We start from the raw sequence: 19953 nt of genomic DNA on the forward strand, positions 1-19953 counted from the left end.
AAAAGTGGTGCAGTCATGGAGAGGTCATGTGCTCACAAAGAAGAAAAGCAAAAGCACTGACAGAAGCAATGCTATTGGCAGATTTAGATCAAAATCCACTGCGCCTACACAAAAAAAAGAAAAGAAAAAGAAAGTGAAAAGAGAAAGCAAAAAGGAAGCATATGGGGACACTGCAAAATCAAGGAATAAACACCCCATCAGAATGATGTAATTTATTTTTCTTATCTTTCGAAGACATCTGTATAACCTCATCAGAGGGTAATAATAATAAAAAAAAAACGGCCAAGCCAAAAATAAATGGGCTGGAATGTTGTGTAAAGGGCGAAGGCCGATAAGCCCAAAATAGCTTCAACCAGGCAATCAAAAGTACGCCCAGTACTCCATAATTATTTGGCAACCTGCCGCTATTATCATCAACCAGGTGATCAAAAGTACGCCCAATACTCCACAATTATTCGGCAACTTGCCGCTATTACCACCAACCAGGTGATCAAAAGTACGCCTAGTACTCCAAAATTATTCGGTAACCTGCCGCTATTAACACCAACCAGGTGATCAAAAGTACGTCCAGTACTCCCAAATTATACATAAGCATTACTCATGTCAATCATACATAAACATTCATGAGCATCACTCATGTCAACATTCATGAGCATCACTCATGTCAATCAGCTTTAAAAGCTTCATTTACAAAAGCTCTAGCTTTAAAAGCTTCATTTACAGAGCTCTAGCTTCAACTTCATTTACAAAAGCTATAGCTTTAAAAGCTTCATTTACAGAGCTCCAGCTTCAAAAGCTTCATTTACAGAGCTTCAGCTTCAAAAGCTTCATTTACAAAAGCTCTAGCTTCAAAAGCTTCATTTACAGAGCTTTAGCTTCAAAAGCTTCATTTACAAAAGCTTTAGCTTCAAAAGCTTCATTTACAAAGCTCTAGCTTCAAAAGCTTAACTTGCAAAGCTTCACCTGCAAAGCTTCACCTACAAAGCTTCAGTGCAGGGTATACAAATACCGCCTCCGAACAACCGCCACTTCGGCCCATACATAGATTCAATTTGAAGTCTCCAGCCAACAGACTCTATTGACCGAAGACTTGGGGGACTACATTATATACCATATATTGGGCCTTAACTAGGCCTCATGAAAAATACTTAGGGGACTTAGCCCATTATTTATGTATTGAGGAGCGAACCCTTATTTTATAAAAGGGACTCCCTCACTTTCATTAGAGAGCACCCATTATTCATGTATTGAGGAGCGAGCCCTTATTCTATAAAAGGGACTCCTTCACCTTCATTAGAGAGCATCGCCGCCAGCTGAGCAACTGCCTCGTCTCGAGCATCATTCCTAACCCATTGTTCATGTACTGAGGAGCGAGCCTTTATTTTAAAAAGGGGACTCCCTCACCTTCATTAGAGAGCATCGCCGCCTACTGAGCAACCGCCTTGCTGCGAGCATCAACTCTAGCCCATCATTTATGTATTGAGGAGCGAACCCTTAATCTATAAAAAGGGACTCACTCACCTTCGATGCCACAAGCCGAGCCAACCAAGGCAACATAAGCCACAAGCTGAGCAGCCTCGCAACATGTGCTACTTCTAGTTGAGCATCATTTCAGATTGAGCTCCGCCTCATATCGAGTATCAGTCCTAGACGACATCTGGTTACTTCAGCCCACACATGGATTGAATTTCAAGTCTTCAGCAAAAAGACTCTCTTGATTGAAGACTTGGGGGATTACTGTTTGTACCATACTTAGGGCTTCCGTATTTAGATCTCGTACAAATACTTGGGGGACTTAAATGTAATTATGTAATAAAGGAAAGGGAAAATATGTAATAAGTGAGGAGCCCTTATTATATAAAAGGACTCCTCACCCTCACAATTAGAGGAGACCAATTCTTAGGCCATACTCTCACCCTCTCAAAGCTCTCACATCACAGTGAAGCGCTCCATCTCTCTCCCTCTTCAACATCTCAGATAAATACAATATCAGTGTGGACGTAGCCCAAACCTTGGGGTGAACCACGATACATCTTGTGTTATTTACATTTCATGCAGATTCACGATCGGATTTACGTTGTTCCAAGACCTCCGGTTTTGTGCATCAACAAAATTATTATAGTTGACTCATGTGTGGGTTAGTTTAAGTCTCTTAGGTATTAATTGATATGAAACTTTTACCTATAGGGACAAAAATATAAAATATATTTCATAAAACTCCACTAGTGTTGAATCATTTCAAGAAGAGACAAAAGCCCAAATGTCACATCCAGGCCCGAGCCCCCACCATATCCCAGGCTCGATTCCGCCGTTACACGATATTGTCATCTTTGGACCCCGACCACGCACTCATAGTTTTTTTTGGGAACTCACACGAGAACGTCCTAGTGGGTCACCCATCATGGGATTGCTCTCGCGTGAACTCGCTTAACTTCGGAGTTCTGATGGAACCCGAATCCAGTGAGCTCTCAAAAGGCCTCGTGCTACGTAGAGATGAGAATATACATATAAGGCTTACAGGATCCACTCCCCTGGATGATGTGGGATGTCACACCAAACCTTAACAAACCTAGACTAAAAAAAGCAAACCAAATATTCAAAATTTTAGCCATGCCCCCAATAGATTTGTCCTAAACTACACCATCTATAGAAACTTCAAACTGATTTTAGATCCATAAAAACTAACTCATACAAGATCAGTTTCACAATTCATACACTTGTGTAAGATTGGTTTCACAATTTATGCACTTCTGCAATATCAGTTTCACAATTCACGCACTTTTAGAAATCAGTTTCACAATCATGCACTTGTGCAAGATTAGTTTCAAAATTCATGCACTTTAGCAAGATTAGTTTCAAAATTCAGCAATTAATTAAGATCATTCAAAATTCCTACACTTCTACAGGATCAGTATCAAAATTTCATCACTTCTATAAGAATAGTTTCAAAATTCCAACAATTCTGCAAATTTAGTTTCAAAATTTCAGCATTTATGCAATATCAGTTTCAAAATTCAGGCTTCCAAATCATCAAAACCTCAAAATCAAATACTTAAAAAACAAAATACTAGAATAAAATTAAAAATCTCTATGGTTCTCATAAATCTAGGGAATATTACGAGAGAGAAGAGTAGGAGCAAGAGAAGTATGAAGAAGTAGGGGAGAGGGGTTGCCAGGAGGGAATAAAATAGAGAGTACCGAAGAAAAAAGAGGAGAGATATAAGGAGACAAAAATCCATCTTTAAACGTAAAGAGGTAAAATTGAAAATGCAAAGACAATTAAAATAAACAATTATGACATCACATGTCATATGAATAAGTTTTGTTCCTCTATAAAATAAATAAAAAACTTTGGTGGCAGAAGAAGACTCCTCGTATATCACAATAATCATTTAATTAACAATTTTTTATTAATTATTGATTAACATTTTGAAAATAAATGCTAATTAATTTAGATGATGTGGTTGTCCACATTAGATGCCAACTAAGGTGATATACAATTGTGGTACAAAACTATGGTAAGAATAACATTATTGTAAATATATTGTTGTATTAATGTTATTCTTACCACAATTTTATACCACATTTCTTTACCATCTTAAGTGGCACATGAGTTGGACAAGCTACATAATTTAATTTCAATCTTTTTATTAATTAAAACACTTAAATAATCTTAGGTGGAAGAAGAAGACTCCTCGTATACCACAATAATTATTTAATTAACAATCTTTTTATTAATATTGATTAACATTTTGAAATTAAATACTAATTAATTTAGATGATGTGATTGTCCACATTAGATGCTACCTAAGATGGTATGCAATTGTGATACAAAAATATGGTAAGAATAACATTATTGATGAATAAATAAAAAATCTTAACACACCCAACATACATGAAAGCATACAAAGCAAATTAAGAGACGTGTCATTTCCCCTTCCTCTCATAGTCCACGTCAACAAGACACCATCAAAAGCCAAGAATGCTACACATGTATGCCATATGGAAATTCCACATCACTTGTGACTTCAAAATTCCACTCACTTCCAATCATTTAGATCAATCTTTTTCATCCACAAGATATTTGTGAAACCTATAATTAATCATTTCGAATATTTTGGATTGAAATGGATCTCTTTTATGTACGATCAATATTATGGGAAGGATAAATGCTATTAACCTACAAGCTCCTTGAACATTACAATTTATTAGGGTTTAGGTAAGAAAAGAGAAAATTACAACCCAAACCTCCTGCCATAACCAGAACCAGAACGATCAAGAGAGACCGAAAATCATAATTCCATGCAAACTTGGAAAGATTGCAGGGAGTGACCAAGGCAGGCCAAAACTTCTGTGGAATTTACCTCTCTAAAAACATTACGAAATTCGCCTCTCTTTTTGGTAGAGATTTAATATAAAGGGAGTGAAACTGCTGTCTTTTGATCTTCTCGAAGAAAACAAGAGGCTGTGGAACAAAGAACACAACGCAAGAGTCGAGACCCAATTTTCATTGCACAACGATACATAATAAAAATTTATACAAATTGTAATATTACCCAACGTAACAATCAACCACCAAACACACCCTTAAACTACTATACTTAATTAGCTTTCCCTAAACCCTAAACCATGCCAAACTAAACCAAAATTCAAAAGTAAGCTCCAAACCAAAAACTTACAAACACACACAAATTAGCACAGAATCAAAGTCATCACAAATACATCCAGCACGCTGCACAAACTAGTCCAAGGACTACGTATCCCTCACTTCAAACACATTGCGATTTTTAACAACGATGTCATACATGTGCATGGACTTGAACTTGTTGAAATCCTTGGGGAGAGAGATGAGATGGACGGTGGATCGTTTGTGGAACTGAAGAAGGTCTGGATCGTCATAGTATCTCTCCCAACCGAGTGAGTACAGCTTGCGTTCGAGCACGGCATAAGAGCTGATGACCTCGTCAGTTGGAGTGTGGACAAGCACCTTGCGCGGCCGAGAGTTGGAGCCTTGCAAGGAATCCGCCCCGTCCACCAACCGGACGACGCCATTCTTGAAAACCCAAACCCCAGACATGTTTTGTGATGAGAAGGTTAAGCAACTGCAGGCAAAAGCTCGTAGGGAGGAGTGAGAATGTGTTGTTTGTATGATGTTGGGTATGTAGGAGGGTATGTGTATTTATAGGTAAAATGAAATGTCGTGAGGTTAAATTTTGGAGAAATGAAATTATGGGCATGTTTGGATGCGGGTATAGTAGGGTAAGGTGGGGTCCACTTGATTGCGGGGTAGTCTTAGTAAGGATACAACAAGGGTCATGGTGTTTGGGACATGCAGCCATGGACCAGTAGCAATCACCTATGGGCATATCATATATCCGATAGGAGAATCATTGTTTTTATTTTCCTTAATTTTTTTTTCTTCCTAAGGCTTTAACCCCACATTGGGAATCTTTGTTTTGTTTGTGAAAAAATATAATTAGGTTGGAGACTTATTCTCGAGAAAGCTTATTGGCTAGCTAGACCAAATGACTGATAGAAAATGATCATGATTTAAACTTTGTGGTTTTGATGGCATAAATTATTATATGGATATATATATTTGTATGCTGCTGCCAATTTTATAAGGTAGATTATTAAATATCAAGTTGAACATAAGTTTTAAGAAAAAAATACTATATTTAAGGAAAAATATCAAAGGCCAATTAAATATTTAAGGATAAGCCACAAACTTTATTGCAAGTGAACCTATGACTAAATAAAAGACATGGGTAATTACCATTTTTTCTCAAGTTTATTTCTTTTAGAATTTCATAAGGTCCCTTAAAGTCCGAGGTTGACTTTGAGGGTTTAGGGTTTTAGAAGGTCCATTAAGGTTTGGGGTTGATCATTTTCGGTTTAGGGTTATAGAATGTCCTTGGGCGCCCAAAATCTTAGAACTAAACCGTATGCCCTAAAGCGGCTAACGTCGTGAAAAATTTTCCTTCTTAAAAAAGTCTTACATATGCACGTTTGTCACAATTCATTGGGAAGGTTAATGACTATGAAATATGATTGTAGGGTTGGACGTTATTGTCATTTTCACTAACAAATTAATTTGACTTTTCAACTAGTACCTAAACTAACTAAAAATAGAGAACATTAACGAAAAGCTTGCGGTACTGTTTACTTTAACGAAAAATCATATTTTTACACTAAAAATATGATATTTTAGCTTTAACTAAAAGTCACTTAGGTATGTACGCTACCTTATATACCTTTAAGTGGAATGTTTTGAGTTTTAGGTGAAATTTTCATTGTAACACTTAGAGGGTGTTTGTTTGACCTCCTTAGCTTTCACTGGACTGGACTAAACTAAGAGTTAGTCTAGTCCAGTGTTTGTTAGCAGAAGGAACTAACTTTAATGAGATTAGGTGGGATTCGCATGGACTAAAGAGCGCGCTAGGGGGTCTTAGCGAGAGACCCCGAAAAGCATCGGACTACTAAGACCGTTTATGGGTTTTGCAGCGTCTCGAGAAATCCAAGCGTTCCCCAAGTCACCTTTGTCTCTCACTCCCCTGACTCCACAATCCCCCACTTCCTGCCAGTTAGCTCACCAGGCCTTGCTGCAAGCCGGTTTCACCGCTCCCCAGAAGCTGTTTGAAGATTCGACGACGAATAACCCGATTTCTCAACACATTTTTTGGCCAAAACACGAAGAATGGGAGAATTTGGGAATTGCAAAAACCCCCAAATTTGCTGAGAACGCAAGAAGTGGAGGGCAAAGAGGAGAGAGATTTGACTAATTGGGAGAAAAGAGAACGGCAGAGAGATAGGGGTTAGATGCAGAGTTTGATAGAAACAATGAAGATAAGAGAAAGGAAAGTAAATTAAAAATAATATTTTATAATATAATATTTGACTTTTTTTGTTTTTTAAAGTAAAAGTAAATTAAAAATGATAAAAAAATATTTTGGGCTTTAAAATAATTTTAGTCCATAAATTAGTCCGACACTACACCAAACACTTCATTAAGCTAGTCCAGCTTAGTCTAGTCTAAATCAGTCCAGTTTAGTCCCTGTAGCTAGTCCAGTCTGAGATAGTCCGGTGCAAACAAACGCACCCTTATACTCCATTTTTAAAGACATTGAATGTGACACAGTTTATTTGATGCTCTCTCAAGACCCCCGTGTAGCCACCTGATTGGTGATTTTGGATTATTGCATATTGATCGATCAATTTATATAGTCCAACACAATATAAACAACTAATTAATGTCGTTAGATAATACAACGAGACAAGAGTATAAATATTCATAGTTGAATTGATTGTCACATTCATATACATGAAAGGTATAATTTTATATGTTTTTGAAAATCATCTCAAGTAGAATATAGAGGGAAGTGTCGCTCGGTTTCAATATTGTAGTTGGATGACCGTGGAATAAAATTTCTGAGAGGAAAATTTTGAGATGCTCAAGGCCTTGTACAATTATAAAAAGTTTAATGTCTTTTTCAAAGAATGTGAATGGTTGTGGCAAAAGATATGAGCTGTGAATGATGGGACCAAAATGAAAAGGATTCTAAAGTCTAGTTGTTGGAGTCTTGGAGAGCAGGATATTTGGGAGTACCATGCTAATTCACTATCTGTAGAAAGATGACCAATGTGAATCCCCCCAGCTCCCACTAGCCAATGCATGCGGATTGCAGTAGTGTTATCTGCCTAACTGTTGACTACTTGCCTCATCAATTTGCCTCCAATTTTTATATTATTTCTTATTGAAAAACATTACTTAAAGTCCTTATATTTATGATCTTATGCATTGCCAGCACACTTAGGTGAAATGTATTAGTTATTACTAGGTTAGCATTGTGTGTTATACGAGCCCCTTTTAGTAGGAATTCAGTTTTATTGTAGCAATAGTATTTCTGTATGTAGAAAACTATATATTTATCAAATAAGACTCGTATTATGGAGAAACTCAATAAAGTACATAAGAGGTCATATGGTAAATTTGTACATGTTCCCCATGATAGTTTCATCTCTTTTTTGTTATTGTACACAATAAACAAAATTCATGTTCAAAAATTGCTATAGAGTTAGCATTCTAGATATGAACAAGTACAATGAGACTCCCTATAGTTTTCGCATCTTCTATTTTGGCTAGCTACGTACGTACCTAGCTAGGGTTATTTTGTCTTAAGACTCTTAGGGGGAGTAACCAACAACTTGGAACTTGGAAATTTCCAAAAAGACCGGCAGCCATGGATTCCAGCAGAATCCAGTCCCACCCAACCAAACCAATGGAGATGGTGTGATATATGCATATAGCATGCTGGCCTTTAGGACACACATTCTCTTTTCCCACAGTGCTATGATCATGCCCTTGTTAGATTTTGCTTCTTCCTCCTCCAGCCACTTGGCCCTCTGAAACAGACCTCCCAACCCGACCTAACCCAGCATTTCTCTTCTCATGACAATGAACTTTGCCAATTGGGTTTCCAATTTTGTCACATCTCTCTCATGAAATTCCTCTCAACAATCTCATAAGTTTGGACCACCGCCCCGGCCCTGGTTTTCTCAAGTGTTTTTTCTTTAATTCCTTCCACAACTATACAACTCGATCATTCTTGAAATATTCCAGAACAATCACTTTTATTTGATGGAAGTGTTTGTCTTACCATATGCATTTATTATGTTGTCAAATTGTTATCTCTAAATCGTTGATCACGTTCATTTTGCTAGGATATGTAGTTTATCTTCACAAACGGGCAACATGCATGCGTTTTATCAAGACTTTTGCTAGAAACTTCAAGAAAATGTTACCTTCACCATCCTTTTCTGTTTTTTTCAGAGAAAAGCAAGGCAACCAAATCGAATTTTCAGTGCATCAAGATCATGACGTGTACAGAGAAATTTTCCACCTCAGATATCAATGATTCTCTCAAATCTAAATCCCCATCTTTTTCTTCAAACCATTTTTTTTTCCTGGAAATTCCAAGTTACTTTTAGGGAATATTTTTATATATCCTCGACCAGCTTTTTTCATCATCATGCATGGTTGTTTTGCTTTAACCCTAGCTCTCTATGTCGTCACAGTAAGTATATATCTCCATAAAGTAAGGAAAGCTCTATTACTTGTGACATGTATACAACATGCCCATGTGATTGTCCCTCAAGAACAGCCAATTTTTAAGTACTCGATTTAACTAATTAAGCAAGATATTTGTATATCATCCTTTAATATGTAACCTCTTCCTTAAAAGAATAAAGGAATGACCTATCTCAATCACTAAAAGAAATGTAGGTTCTCCCCAAAATATATAGTAATATATTTGGGCAAGCCCCTATGCTTATATATTCTCTCGTTATTCACGTGAATGCATTATGTACGGATGGCAAGGGGATTGTGGTTATGGTTAAGAGGGTTTTACTTATGCACCTAAGGTCCTAGTTTCGCATTTTATCCCTATTTCTTGTATTAAAAAAAAATTATGTATGGATCGAATTTAAAGCACAACTTAATTTATTCGATTCGCTTGAATCTTTATTTTGGCCAATTTTCCCATTGAACTATTATTATTAGTCATTTTACCTCCTACCATCATATATGTTCATCACATTTCATGTAAGTTTTCATTTTCTTTTCTACAGCTCTCTCCTTGTTTCAATCTCTTGATTTTCTTTTGATTTATTCGATCTAATGACTGAACAAAATTAGGAATGCTGTGGAACAAAAGTAAAGTGCGAAAATGCCATAATATATTTTGATAAACTCCTTGCCCATGTATTTAGACGCTTTGACGGTATAACCATATCTTTCCAAAGTTGTTAAAGAGTGCTTGAGAGGAAGATCCGTTTAATTTTCAAAATGGAGAGGCAACTGGATTCCATGCATATAATCTAAAAGAAAATGGAGCACCTTGTAATCTTTGGTTACATCTTAAAAGGGGGGTTTTCCCCTTGCAATGAGTAAATCCCAAATGTTTATCCTTCTTAATTTAAGTAGTAGTTTCTTAAATAACCAATGCCCTCTCTCATGCCTGTGTGGCCGAACTTATTCTCCATCATACTTGTATTATAATACAGCAAAACTCATTGGATATTTGGGTTTATTAAAATTTGAGTGTCTTAAGGTTCTTCTAAGATATAAAAATGGGAATTTTTCTTCGAGAGAGAATTTTTCTATCAAGAGAACAAAATAAAATAAAGCAACTAGCTAGAGAGAATGATGTGCTTATCTAGCATTAGATCATGCCTAACTTTGTTTTAAAAAGATGGATTTAGGCCATTTTACCATGATTTTGAGAATAAAGTACTAAACATGAGGAATGTAGGATCAATCCTTTCATAAGAACAAAAATTAATTAAGGGATGAATTCTTATATTAATCATATTCCAAAATAATTAACAATGACAAGATCGATCATTTTTATTCTTCGTACTAATTTGTAAAGGTTAGATTTCGCTTCTTATTAAATTAACTGTATATATTATGTAAGTATGAGATGTACGCAAATGGTGGATTGTCCTAATGGATAAACCTTAATCTACATCCTACTATATTTTGGATTCAAAACCTACCCCCTTCTCTTAATCTAACTTAAAGTAGAAATATCAGTTATAATAAAAATAAAAACATGGAAGGTGATGTTACGCTTGATGATATTCCCTGCTTATTGTTAAATAATTGGTGGACATTCAGTAGCCTAAGGTACTTATAGGAGCTGTTTGTTAAAAGGACTGTGGGCTATAGACCTAAAGTGAACAAGGTAGAATTGAGCTTCCATGGTCCAAGAGCCGAAAACTAACCAAGAATGCTTCTGGGCCTCGAGTGTAGTTTTAGTGGCTCGAGTCATATAGTTCCATTCATAAAAGAACAAACCTGATGGCCAATTTCTTGATCCTCACGCCAACATAGAGTTCTAGACTCTTCGAAACCCTTTAGCCTCTGATTATACAATCCAACACAACTTAGGAAGCCACCGGTGTTAATCCAATCCAATCCCTAAATACTAATTAAGTTTTGTTGTCTCACAATGACTATGAAACCAAACCCTAAATGGAAACATGTATCTAGACAAACTATAACATCTCTCCCCTTGTATTTCATGTGCCCTCCTTTCACTCCCAGCCGTTCAAAACATTTTCAAGCTGATTCAAAGCTCAAGGTTATGCCATGTAAGCAACAACAGCCTTACATTTGTTGATCAAATGTTTAGCCTCATCACCAGATACACCCAAGCATGCATACAGAAAGGCAACCACCATCGAGCAGAAATCCGTTTATATATAAGCAAGTAATGAGTTCAACTCTACTAGACGAAACCCCTACTAAAAACATTTAGATTGAGATATAATTTGGAAACAAAACATGCAGAAGTGACTAACTCCTGCATATCATAACAAAGTTGAACCAATTAGTAAGAGCCTAATTACTAATTAACTTTTTTTAGCTTCAAACACAAACCCCATTTTATTAATTTCAAATTCACATATAGGTAAAAAAATTAAGAACCATCAACAACCATCACATTAACCGCGTACTTATTGAAGAAAGTTGAGACTTCACCATAAAATTTATCGGCAATATGGAGAGGAGTCTAATTTACTTATAAGCTCATATAAGATTCTTTCTCTCACAGGTTCCACCATAAGCCCATACAAGATTCTTTCTCTCATAGGTTCCACCATAAAATCAATTTGACAATATGTGGAGTCCCACGAACCAGCTGCCTAGGGGGCATAGTTGCTGCACCTACGGAGACCTGTAACCTGGCACTGCCGCTGGCATGGGTACTCTTGGTAGGAGACGGTTATCCATACAGTGGCGGTGCTGATGCAGTGTACTGATATCGGGGTGGCGGGGACGTGTATACGAATAGTGGCGGTGCAGATGGAGTATACTTATATCGGGGTTGTGGGGGAGGAAATGGCGGTGCCGTTGCAGTATACTCATATTGGGTTTGAGGCAGAACATAAGGCGGTGCCAGTGCAGTATCCTCATATTGAGGTTGCCTTGGAACATACGGTGGCCCCCGTGCGGTATGTTCATGTTGGAATTGCGGCCAAGCAAACGGCGGTTCCGCCGGTGAAACCGCCACTTTATCGCAGAACTTGTAAGAGAAGCGGAGTTCACCTTTGGGGTTACTTGAGGGTTTTGTAATAACATGGTAAGCCACGAACGTCATGGTGGAGTTGGGGTTGGCCATGGTGTCAAAGAGCTCTTTAATGGGAGCAACCACTTGGCCAATGTACTTGTCGCCGAGGCGGCGCTTGCAGATGAGCTTGAAGACGAGGGCGAGGCGGCTCTGCTGGGCAAGACACTCGTCAACGGTGAAGTCCATGTGAAAGTTATTCCAGGTGGGATGAGTGCCGCAGTTTTGGGATACGAAGGATTTGGTTTTCTGCTGTTCTTGGGAGTCGCCGTCGAGGACGGAGACGACGGCGTATACGGACATCTTGGTAAAGAAGTTGACATCTTTGAGGTCTTTGGCTGAGATGAGCTCCACTTCTAGTGTCATATGCCCCATTAATCTAGGGAGAGAGAAAGAGAGAGAGAGAGAGGGTTAATTAAAGAGAGGTTAGAATATTCGAGTATATAGGTGCTCAGAGGGGATCGAATAATTCAAATCCAAATTTTGGGCTATAACTAAGAAAGGAGAGAGATATATAAGAAAATTGGAGTTATACTCCTATATGAATTCTAAGAGAGTACAGATTGCATGATACAACTAATGTGTAGACATCTTCAAAACGATTTCTTTTACAAAACAGATTCATTACTAAGAACATATATATAGTACCTTTCTTCATCTTAAAAATGCATATATATACGATTCTAATACTCATTGAGTTTTGCAGTAGTACTTTATTCTACAGGAGAAAGTGAGTTTTGTAGTGACAAAATAGGAAAGGGAGTACCATCCAAAGTAGAAAAGAATTCGGCAAGGATAAATCTAATTTCATCTATATGTTATACTTCTTCTCCAAGAGTCCAACTTAACCAGTGAAAATATATTCCTACGAAATACTAGTGAAAAATAAATTGGTAGAACCTTTGTTTTACAAAAAAAAAAAAACGAAAATCCAGTTTGGCATGTATTGTCGTTCCCACTTCCATTGAGAAAGATGATGAGTCGATTTGATACTATATATATATATATATATATATATATATATATATATATATATATATATAGTATGCTTTGGTAAGAGGTCGCACTTGGTGCGATGACAAGTGCCTTCGCCCATGAGCGGTAGGTCTCGGGTTTCGAGACTTGGGAGCAGCCTCTCCATAAATGGGGGTAAGGCTAGCCGACATTCACCTCTCCCAGACCCTGCGTAAAGCGGGAGCCTTGTGCACTGGGTACGACCTATAGTATGCTTTGGTAATTATTTAAGTGAAATTTTGATACTTTGATTTATATTTTTTAATGTAGGACATGCAAATTCATTTTGAGCAAAAAGTGATCAAACAGTTGAATTTTGGAGTGATTCAAATCAGAGGATATTTGTAAATCTCTCAGATTGTTAGTGTCAAAGTTTCAAAATTTTCTACTGAGCAGTTTATTTATGACAATAAAATAAGGGACCAGTGTACGAAGCTGTCAAAATGACGTTTTGGGCTTATTTGGACTTTGTGGCATCCAAGATGGCATTTTATGGGTTTGGACCCTTTTGGAGATATGTTCAAAACATCTTAATCTTTAAAATAAGTTGTCTTGGGTCTTTTTTTTGAGCTGTTTTGAGCCCGGAACGTGGCTGATCAGTTTGCTGGCAGATTTCTCCATGTTTGACTAGGAAATTGTTTCCATATTTGAGTAGGAAATTGTTTCTCTAGTTTCTCTTAATTTATTTTGTTTCCTAGTTTTATTCTAAGACATTTTCTAGGAAGAATTTTATTTTGTAGTAGTATAAATAAGATTAATTAGCCATTAGGGTTCTCGATGCACTACTATGGAGAATTCGGCTTAGAGAGCTTTTGACGATTCAAATTTATTTACAAGGTGTTTTATATCCATGTTCTTAACAATATTTGTGTGTAACTAATTTCTTTTGCTAGGATGAGACCATGAGCCTTAGCATGAATATGTAGTCTTTATTTAATTGCTTATGATATTATGCATGCATACTTTGAATTATTAATCAGTGTGTTTAAACTGTCTCTATATCTTAATGCTTAACTACCATTAAGATGTTTAAATAAGTAATCGGATACAATTTGGTCTGAATATCATTGGAGGATTGAGTAGGGCTTCTTATGTTTGATAAGTGAAATTTCACTTAAGGTGAATATCACATTCTTAAGGGATGCATGGTTTTTCAAAAGGATTTCAAAAAACTTAATGAGTCATGCAAGTTTACATTTGATCCGAATATCACAAACGAATTGAATGTTAGATATACGTTCTTGCTTAAATATCACGAGGAGAATATGCATAAGGAAAACCTAACCTTCAAAGTTGCATGTAAAATTCATAAATAATTCCTAAAACTACATAGGATTGTTAAGGTGACGACAAAACCCTAGTGTCTTTTGTCATTGTTTTCTAAAATTGGTTACTTTCAAATTGGTTTCTTTAATGTTTTTAGTAATTTTTTTACTGAAATTCGTTGTTATTATTTTAAGTCCAAAAACAACCTTTTCTAAACTTTGTTTTAAATAATTAGTTAAGATTTGGTTTTTACATAAATTGTTTTAAATAATCCCTGTGAGATGTGGGAACGATCTTACATGAGCATTTTTACTACAACTACCTTATTCTCTTGTAAATATTTTAAGTGTTTTTATCCTTACATTTGTATGTGGTAAAAATCCTATCAAAAAATTAATTTGAGGGTGAGATACATTTATGAGGTCCTACTTCAGATTTTATTTCAAGGATATGAATTGTTTATGTTTTAATTTTTATTGCAAGATCATTAATCTTATAGAAAATTAGATACACATGAAACTAATAAGATATTATTAGCCATTTAGTATTACGGTCTAGTGGTATTCATCTTCACTCGTAAGTAAGATGTCTTAGGTTTGATTCTTGCCAAAGACGAATTTGAACTACATTATTTTGCTTAGCCCATTGTGAGGTTTAACCCACTCCCCCACCCCTTAGTGTAGATAATATTTTTAGTTCAAAAAAAAAAATATTAGACGAACACGATATTTCAAGAATAATACTAAAATGGCAACTCCAGTTGAGGAGGATTTGAATGATTTTAGTATTGGCGTGAGTCTATATTTTAGGAGAAAAGGAATGTAAATATTTTGTAATTATTAGAGTTAAGTTTTAGAAAGGATATTGTGTCCTTTTGTAACAAGGATTGTATGTACTTTTATTCAGGATTATGGAATACAGAAAAGTTAGGTTGTAAAGTTCTATTTGGTATCAGAGTCTAGTTTGCTGTAACCCTATAAACTGTAAAACAATATTTGCTTCCGTTGCTGTGTTCGGTCGACTTGTTCCTACGCTGCTTGTTGCAGGAATCGATCAGGCTATGTATATTGGATTTGCAGCAATTTGATCTTGCTGCTGCCGTGTATGGTGTTGTGCTTATGCAATTGTGCACCGTGTATAATTTCTACTGGTGGTGTCGTGAATTGGTCTTTGTCGTGCAGTGGGTATTGTTGGTCCTGCTGGATTGCAGCATATGGGTGGTCTGTTTTTTGCATATAAGATTTGTTTTTGGACTGCTAATTGTTGATACACTGTCTTTTGGTGAAGTTAGTTTTGCTGTGTTGTGTGTATTACCTGCCATTGTTGCAACTGATTATTGCAAAAGTTGACTGCAATTGTTGTTCTACAAGTGATGTGGATTGCTGTCCGTATTTATGGGTTGCCGTTGCTACAGTCATTTAAAAAAAAGAAAAAAAAAGAAAAGGCTGTTTCTTGTTTGTTCTTGTAGCTTGTGGTTCCGTAATTGGTGGGGTGCTGTGATTATCGTGTACCTGTGATTGTCTTTTTTGGTTGTTATTACAATGACCAATACCGGTTGGATTTTACATTCCGGTGCAACGGATCATATGACATATGATAGAATTTTGTTTTAGTCCATGAAAGATCTTTATAGAAAGTGTGTGGCAACTGCCAATGGTACACTGCTGCTGTTATTGGAGCGGGAACAATGTCTCTTGCACCCTCTCTTCCCTTACATAATTGTTTATTGGTTTCATCATTGTCCCATCATTTATTGTCTGTACCTTAAGTCACTGAACAATTGGATTGTGTTGTATTAATGTATCATTCATTTTGCTTGCTTACGGATATTCAGACAAATAAGATCATTGGGCGTGGCACTAAGAGAGATAGGCTATATTATGTGGATGGCGTGGTTCCTAGAAGAGCTAATTTGGTTCATGCATCACGTAATAGTAATCTACAGAAGGTATTGTTATTGCATCGTCGTTTGGGGCATGCATCGTTTGATTATTTAAAACATATATTACCTAATTTGTTAAGTGGTATTGAAGACTCATAATTGAAATGTGAGGTATGTATTTTAGCTAAAAGTCTTCGTGCTTCATTCCCTCTAGGTATGAATAGAAGATCTTCTCCATTTGCGCTAGTACAATCTGATGTGTGAGGGTCTTCCCCTGTTAGTACTACTTCAGGAATTAGGTGGTTTGTTACTTTCGTGGATGATTACACTTGTATAACTTGGTTGTAAGTGTTGAAAAATAAAAGTGAGGTTTGTGAAGTGTTTCGTCTGTTTCAACAGATGATTAAAACTCAGTATTCATCTGATATTAAAGTTTTGTGTTCTGACAATGGTGGAGAGTACATAAATTTTGAGTTATCCAAGTTTCTACAAGATCGTGGAATTATTCATCAAACTACCTGTCCGCATACTCCGCAAAAAAAATGGGGATTATTCATCAAACTATATGTCCGCATACTCTGCAACAAAATGGGGTTACTGAGAGAAAGAATCATCATATCTTGGAAACTGCTCGTGCCTTGCTTATTGGTGCGACCGTGACTAAACAGTTTTGGCTTGAAGTCGTTACCTATGCCGTGTATGTGATTAACCGTATGCCATCCCGGGTTGTGGACTTTCGTACACCTCTCCAAGCGTTGACAAAATTTGTTCCCGTAGTGTCCACTAATACTCTCACTCCTCGTGTGTTTGGATGTGTAGTCTATGTTCATATTCACAAGATTCATTGTAGTAAATTAGATCCATGTGCTATCTGGTGTGTCTTTCTTGGGTTTGCTCCCCAACAGAAAGGGTATAAGTACTACCATCCTAAAACTCGCCACATGTATGTGACCATGGATGTTACTTTCTCGGCGAGTATTTTTATGTTTTGATTCCATCACATTCGGATCACCAGGGGGAGAATACTAGTGGTGATCTTGGGTGGTTGGAGATACTATACAATGTAATATGTAGCTCAGGGGAAGCGTGTGTTGAAAAAGAAAATTGTGAAGGCTCTCGGCAAGACACTGCTGAGAATGAAGATAGTGAGGGCTATCGGCAACAGCCTGCTGAAAATTCAAATATTGTTCAGTTGCCGGGCACCGAGACAGTTGAAGCTTCTCTGCAACAATCTGCTGAGTATGATGCAGAGTATCGACATGAATCTACCGAACCAACAACTACCGAACTCATACCCCCTTTCTCTTGAGCTCAATAGTGCCACCCAATGTGTCTTCTCTGAATATTCTTAAGGTAAATACAACTGATGCTCATGTAACTAATCTGGATAATATTATGAGTACGTATAAGTTGCCACCAAGGAAAAATTATGGTGTTCTTCCTGACATGTTTTCTCTTGAAGGAAAAGTGAAGTTTCTAATAGCTAATTATGTGTCATGCTCGAACCTTGCACCGAAACGTCAAGCCTGGGTAAATAATGTGGAAGCAATCCAAGCACCAACCCGAGTTGAGGAGGTCTTGAATGATCCTAAATGGGTTATTGCAATGGATGAAGAAATGATGGCACTGCATAAGAATGATACGTGGGAGGTAATGGAGCTACCAAAAGAAAAAAACCAGTTGGGTGTAGATGGGTCTTTACAATCAAATACAAGGCAGACAAATCAGTGGACAGGTATAAAACAAGGTTAGTAGCAAAAGGTTATACACAAATGTATGGTGTTGATTATCATGAAACATTTTCTCCAGTATCGAAGATGAATACAGTACGAGTTCTTATTTCTTTAGCTATGTTTGTACCATACTTGACCAATCCCGAAACTATTGAGCACTGGTTAACGTTATACCATCAAGGACCTAGAATAGTTTCCCTCCAACTAGGAGGCCAATCACAGCGCGACATGTGTCAACATCAGAAGCCAATCATAGCGTAACACGTGTCAACATCAGAAGCCAATCACAACCCGACACGTGTCAATGTTAAAACAAAGCTAGAAACTCTCCTCTATAAAAGGAGATCATTCTCCCACAATATTTCCTAATGTCATTTGTACAAAATCATTCACTAGTACTCACTAAAGGAGAGCTTGAACCTATGTACTTATGTAGACCCTTCACAATTAATGAGAACTCCTCTACTCCGTGGACATAGCCAATCTGGGTGAACCGCGTACATCTTGTGTTTGCTTCCTTGTCTCTATCCATTTACATACTTATCCACAATAGACGGGAGCAATTTAACGAAGGTCACAAACTTGACACTTTCTGTTGTACCAAAGTCCTCACTGATTTTGTGCATCAATATTTGGCGCTTTCTGTGGGAACGACACTTATTCCCACTCTCTTTAGCTTTGTTAAGCTGGTTTCCACCATTCGTACACTTTTTTTTGACCAGGCATTCCTTTCCAACATGGGGAGCGAAGGAAGCCACAACACACAAAATGACACCCCTATTGCACCTGGTGCCAAGCAATGAAAGAATGAACAAAATAAGTTTGCTTTTCAGGCTAAAGTCGATGAGCTGGAGGCTCAGAACAACAAGATAGCAATGAAGAATGAGATCCTCCAAGAGCAGTATGAGAAGGTCTTTGAGATGCTTCACGAGACTAGATATACTAAAACACACGAGCTTATCACCTCTGTGGAAGTCAACCATCAACTGGGTGCTCCCAACACGGAGGGTCATTTGCCCTCGACATGGGTATTCCTATTGAGGAATGAGCTACTCATCGAAATGGCGACCAATATGAGACTTCTATCAACCCAGCTGCTTCGATCCGAAGCAGGAGGAGTGGAGGAAGACACCTCCTTACAGAAGGAGTGGAAGGATCGAAAGTCGTCTTTCGCGACTATCGAGACTTCCTAAAGCAACGTCGAGACAATTTCATCCATGTAAGCTCGAAGATCAATGACCTAAGGGTCTTTGAAAGACTTGGTCCCCTTCCATATCCCAAGCCGATTACCAATTTGGGGAAGGGGCAACAAGTCCTAGAGAAACACGAAGGTATAGAGGACTCAGAGATGTTCCGATAGACATACCTTGGAAGTCAGTACGGCGAGTCCAGGGAAAAATCACATGCTCTTGATCAAACCTTCATACTTCTAAGAGGAGATGGAGATTTACGAAAGAAAGTTCCAGTGGTACATGACTCCATTCAGGACCTTCTTGTCCTACAGCTCTTTAAGGAAGTAAACAAGTTGAAGGCCGACCGACAAGCTGAGATACATGATTGGAACCAACCTAGGCCTAGCCCTCTTACAAGGAGGATCCTCGACACCTCTCCAAGCAAAGACAAAGCAGAAACTTGGCTTGCAACTCTATACTGGAAAGGAGGACCCGATTGAACACCTTAACCTCTTTGAGTCCACCATGGGATACCGGATGCACACCGACGAAGAATGATGTCTTCTCTTCCCCTCCACCCTCTTTGGCGGAGCTCTAAACTGGTATTGTCATTTTCCACCTGAGACGGTAGACTCATTTGAAACATTAAGGAAACTGTTTATTTCTCAACACATTTTCCAGATCGATCACTTGCACTTTGCTGATGACTTGTACACTCTGTGGATGACTTGTACACTATCGCAATAACCAAG

At 37.5% G+C, this 19953-nt stretch overlaps 2 protein-coding genes across 2 annotated transcripts; both read right to left on the reverse strand.

Annotated features, from left to right (window-relative positions):
• Positions 1–4482: 4482 nt before the first annotated feature.
• LOC126597312 (flowering-promoting factor 1-like protein 3) lies at positions 4483–5113 on the reverse strand. Its single transcript, XM_050264097.1, has one exon. The coding sequence runs from the start codon at positions 5075–5077 to the stop codon at positions 4754–4756; it is 324 nt and encodes a 107-aa protein (XP_050120054.1). The 5' UTR covers positions 5078–5113; the 3' UTR covers positions 4483–4753.
• A 6679-nt stretch (positions 5114–11792) lies between these two features.
• On the reverse strand, positions 11793–12509 carry LOC126595257 (protein SRC2-like). Its single transcript, XM_050261615.1, has one exon. It carries the CDS (start codon positions 12507–12509, stop codon positions 11793–11795), a length of 717 nt encoding a protein of 238 aa, XP_050117572.1.
• Between the last annotated feature and the right edge of the window lie 7444 nt (positions 12510–19953).

The sequence above is a fragment of the Malus sylvestris genome, chromosome 13 (assembly GCF_916048215.2).
Source record: "Malus sylvestris chromosome 13, drMalSylv7.2, whole genome shotgun sequence".
NCBI lineage: Eukaryota > Viridiplantae > Streptophyta > Magnoliopsida > Rosales > Rosaceae > Malus > Malus sylvestris.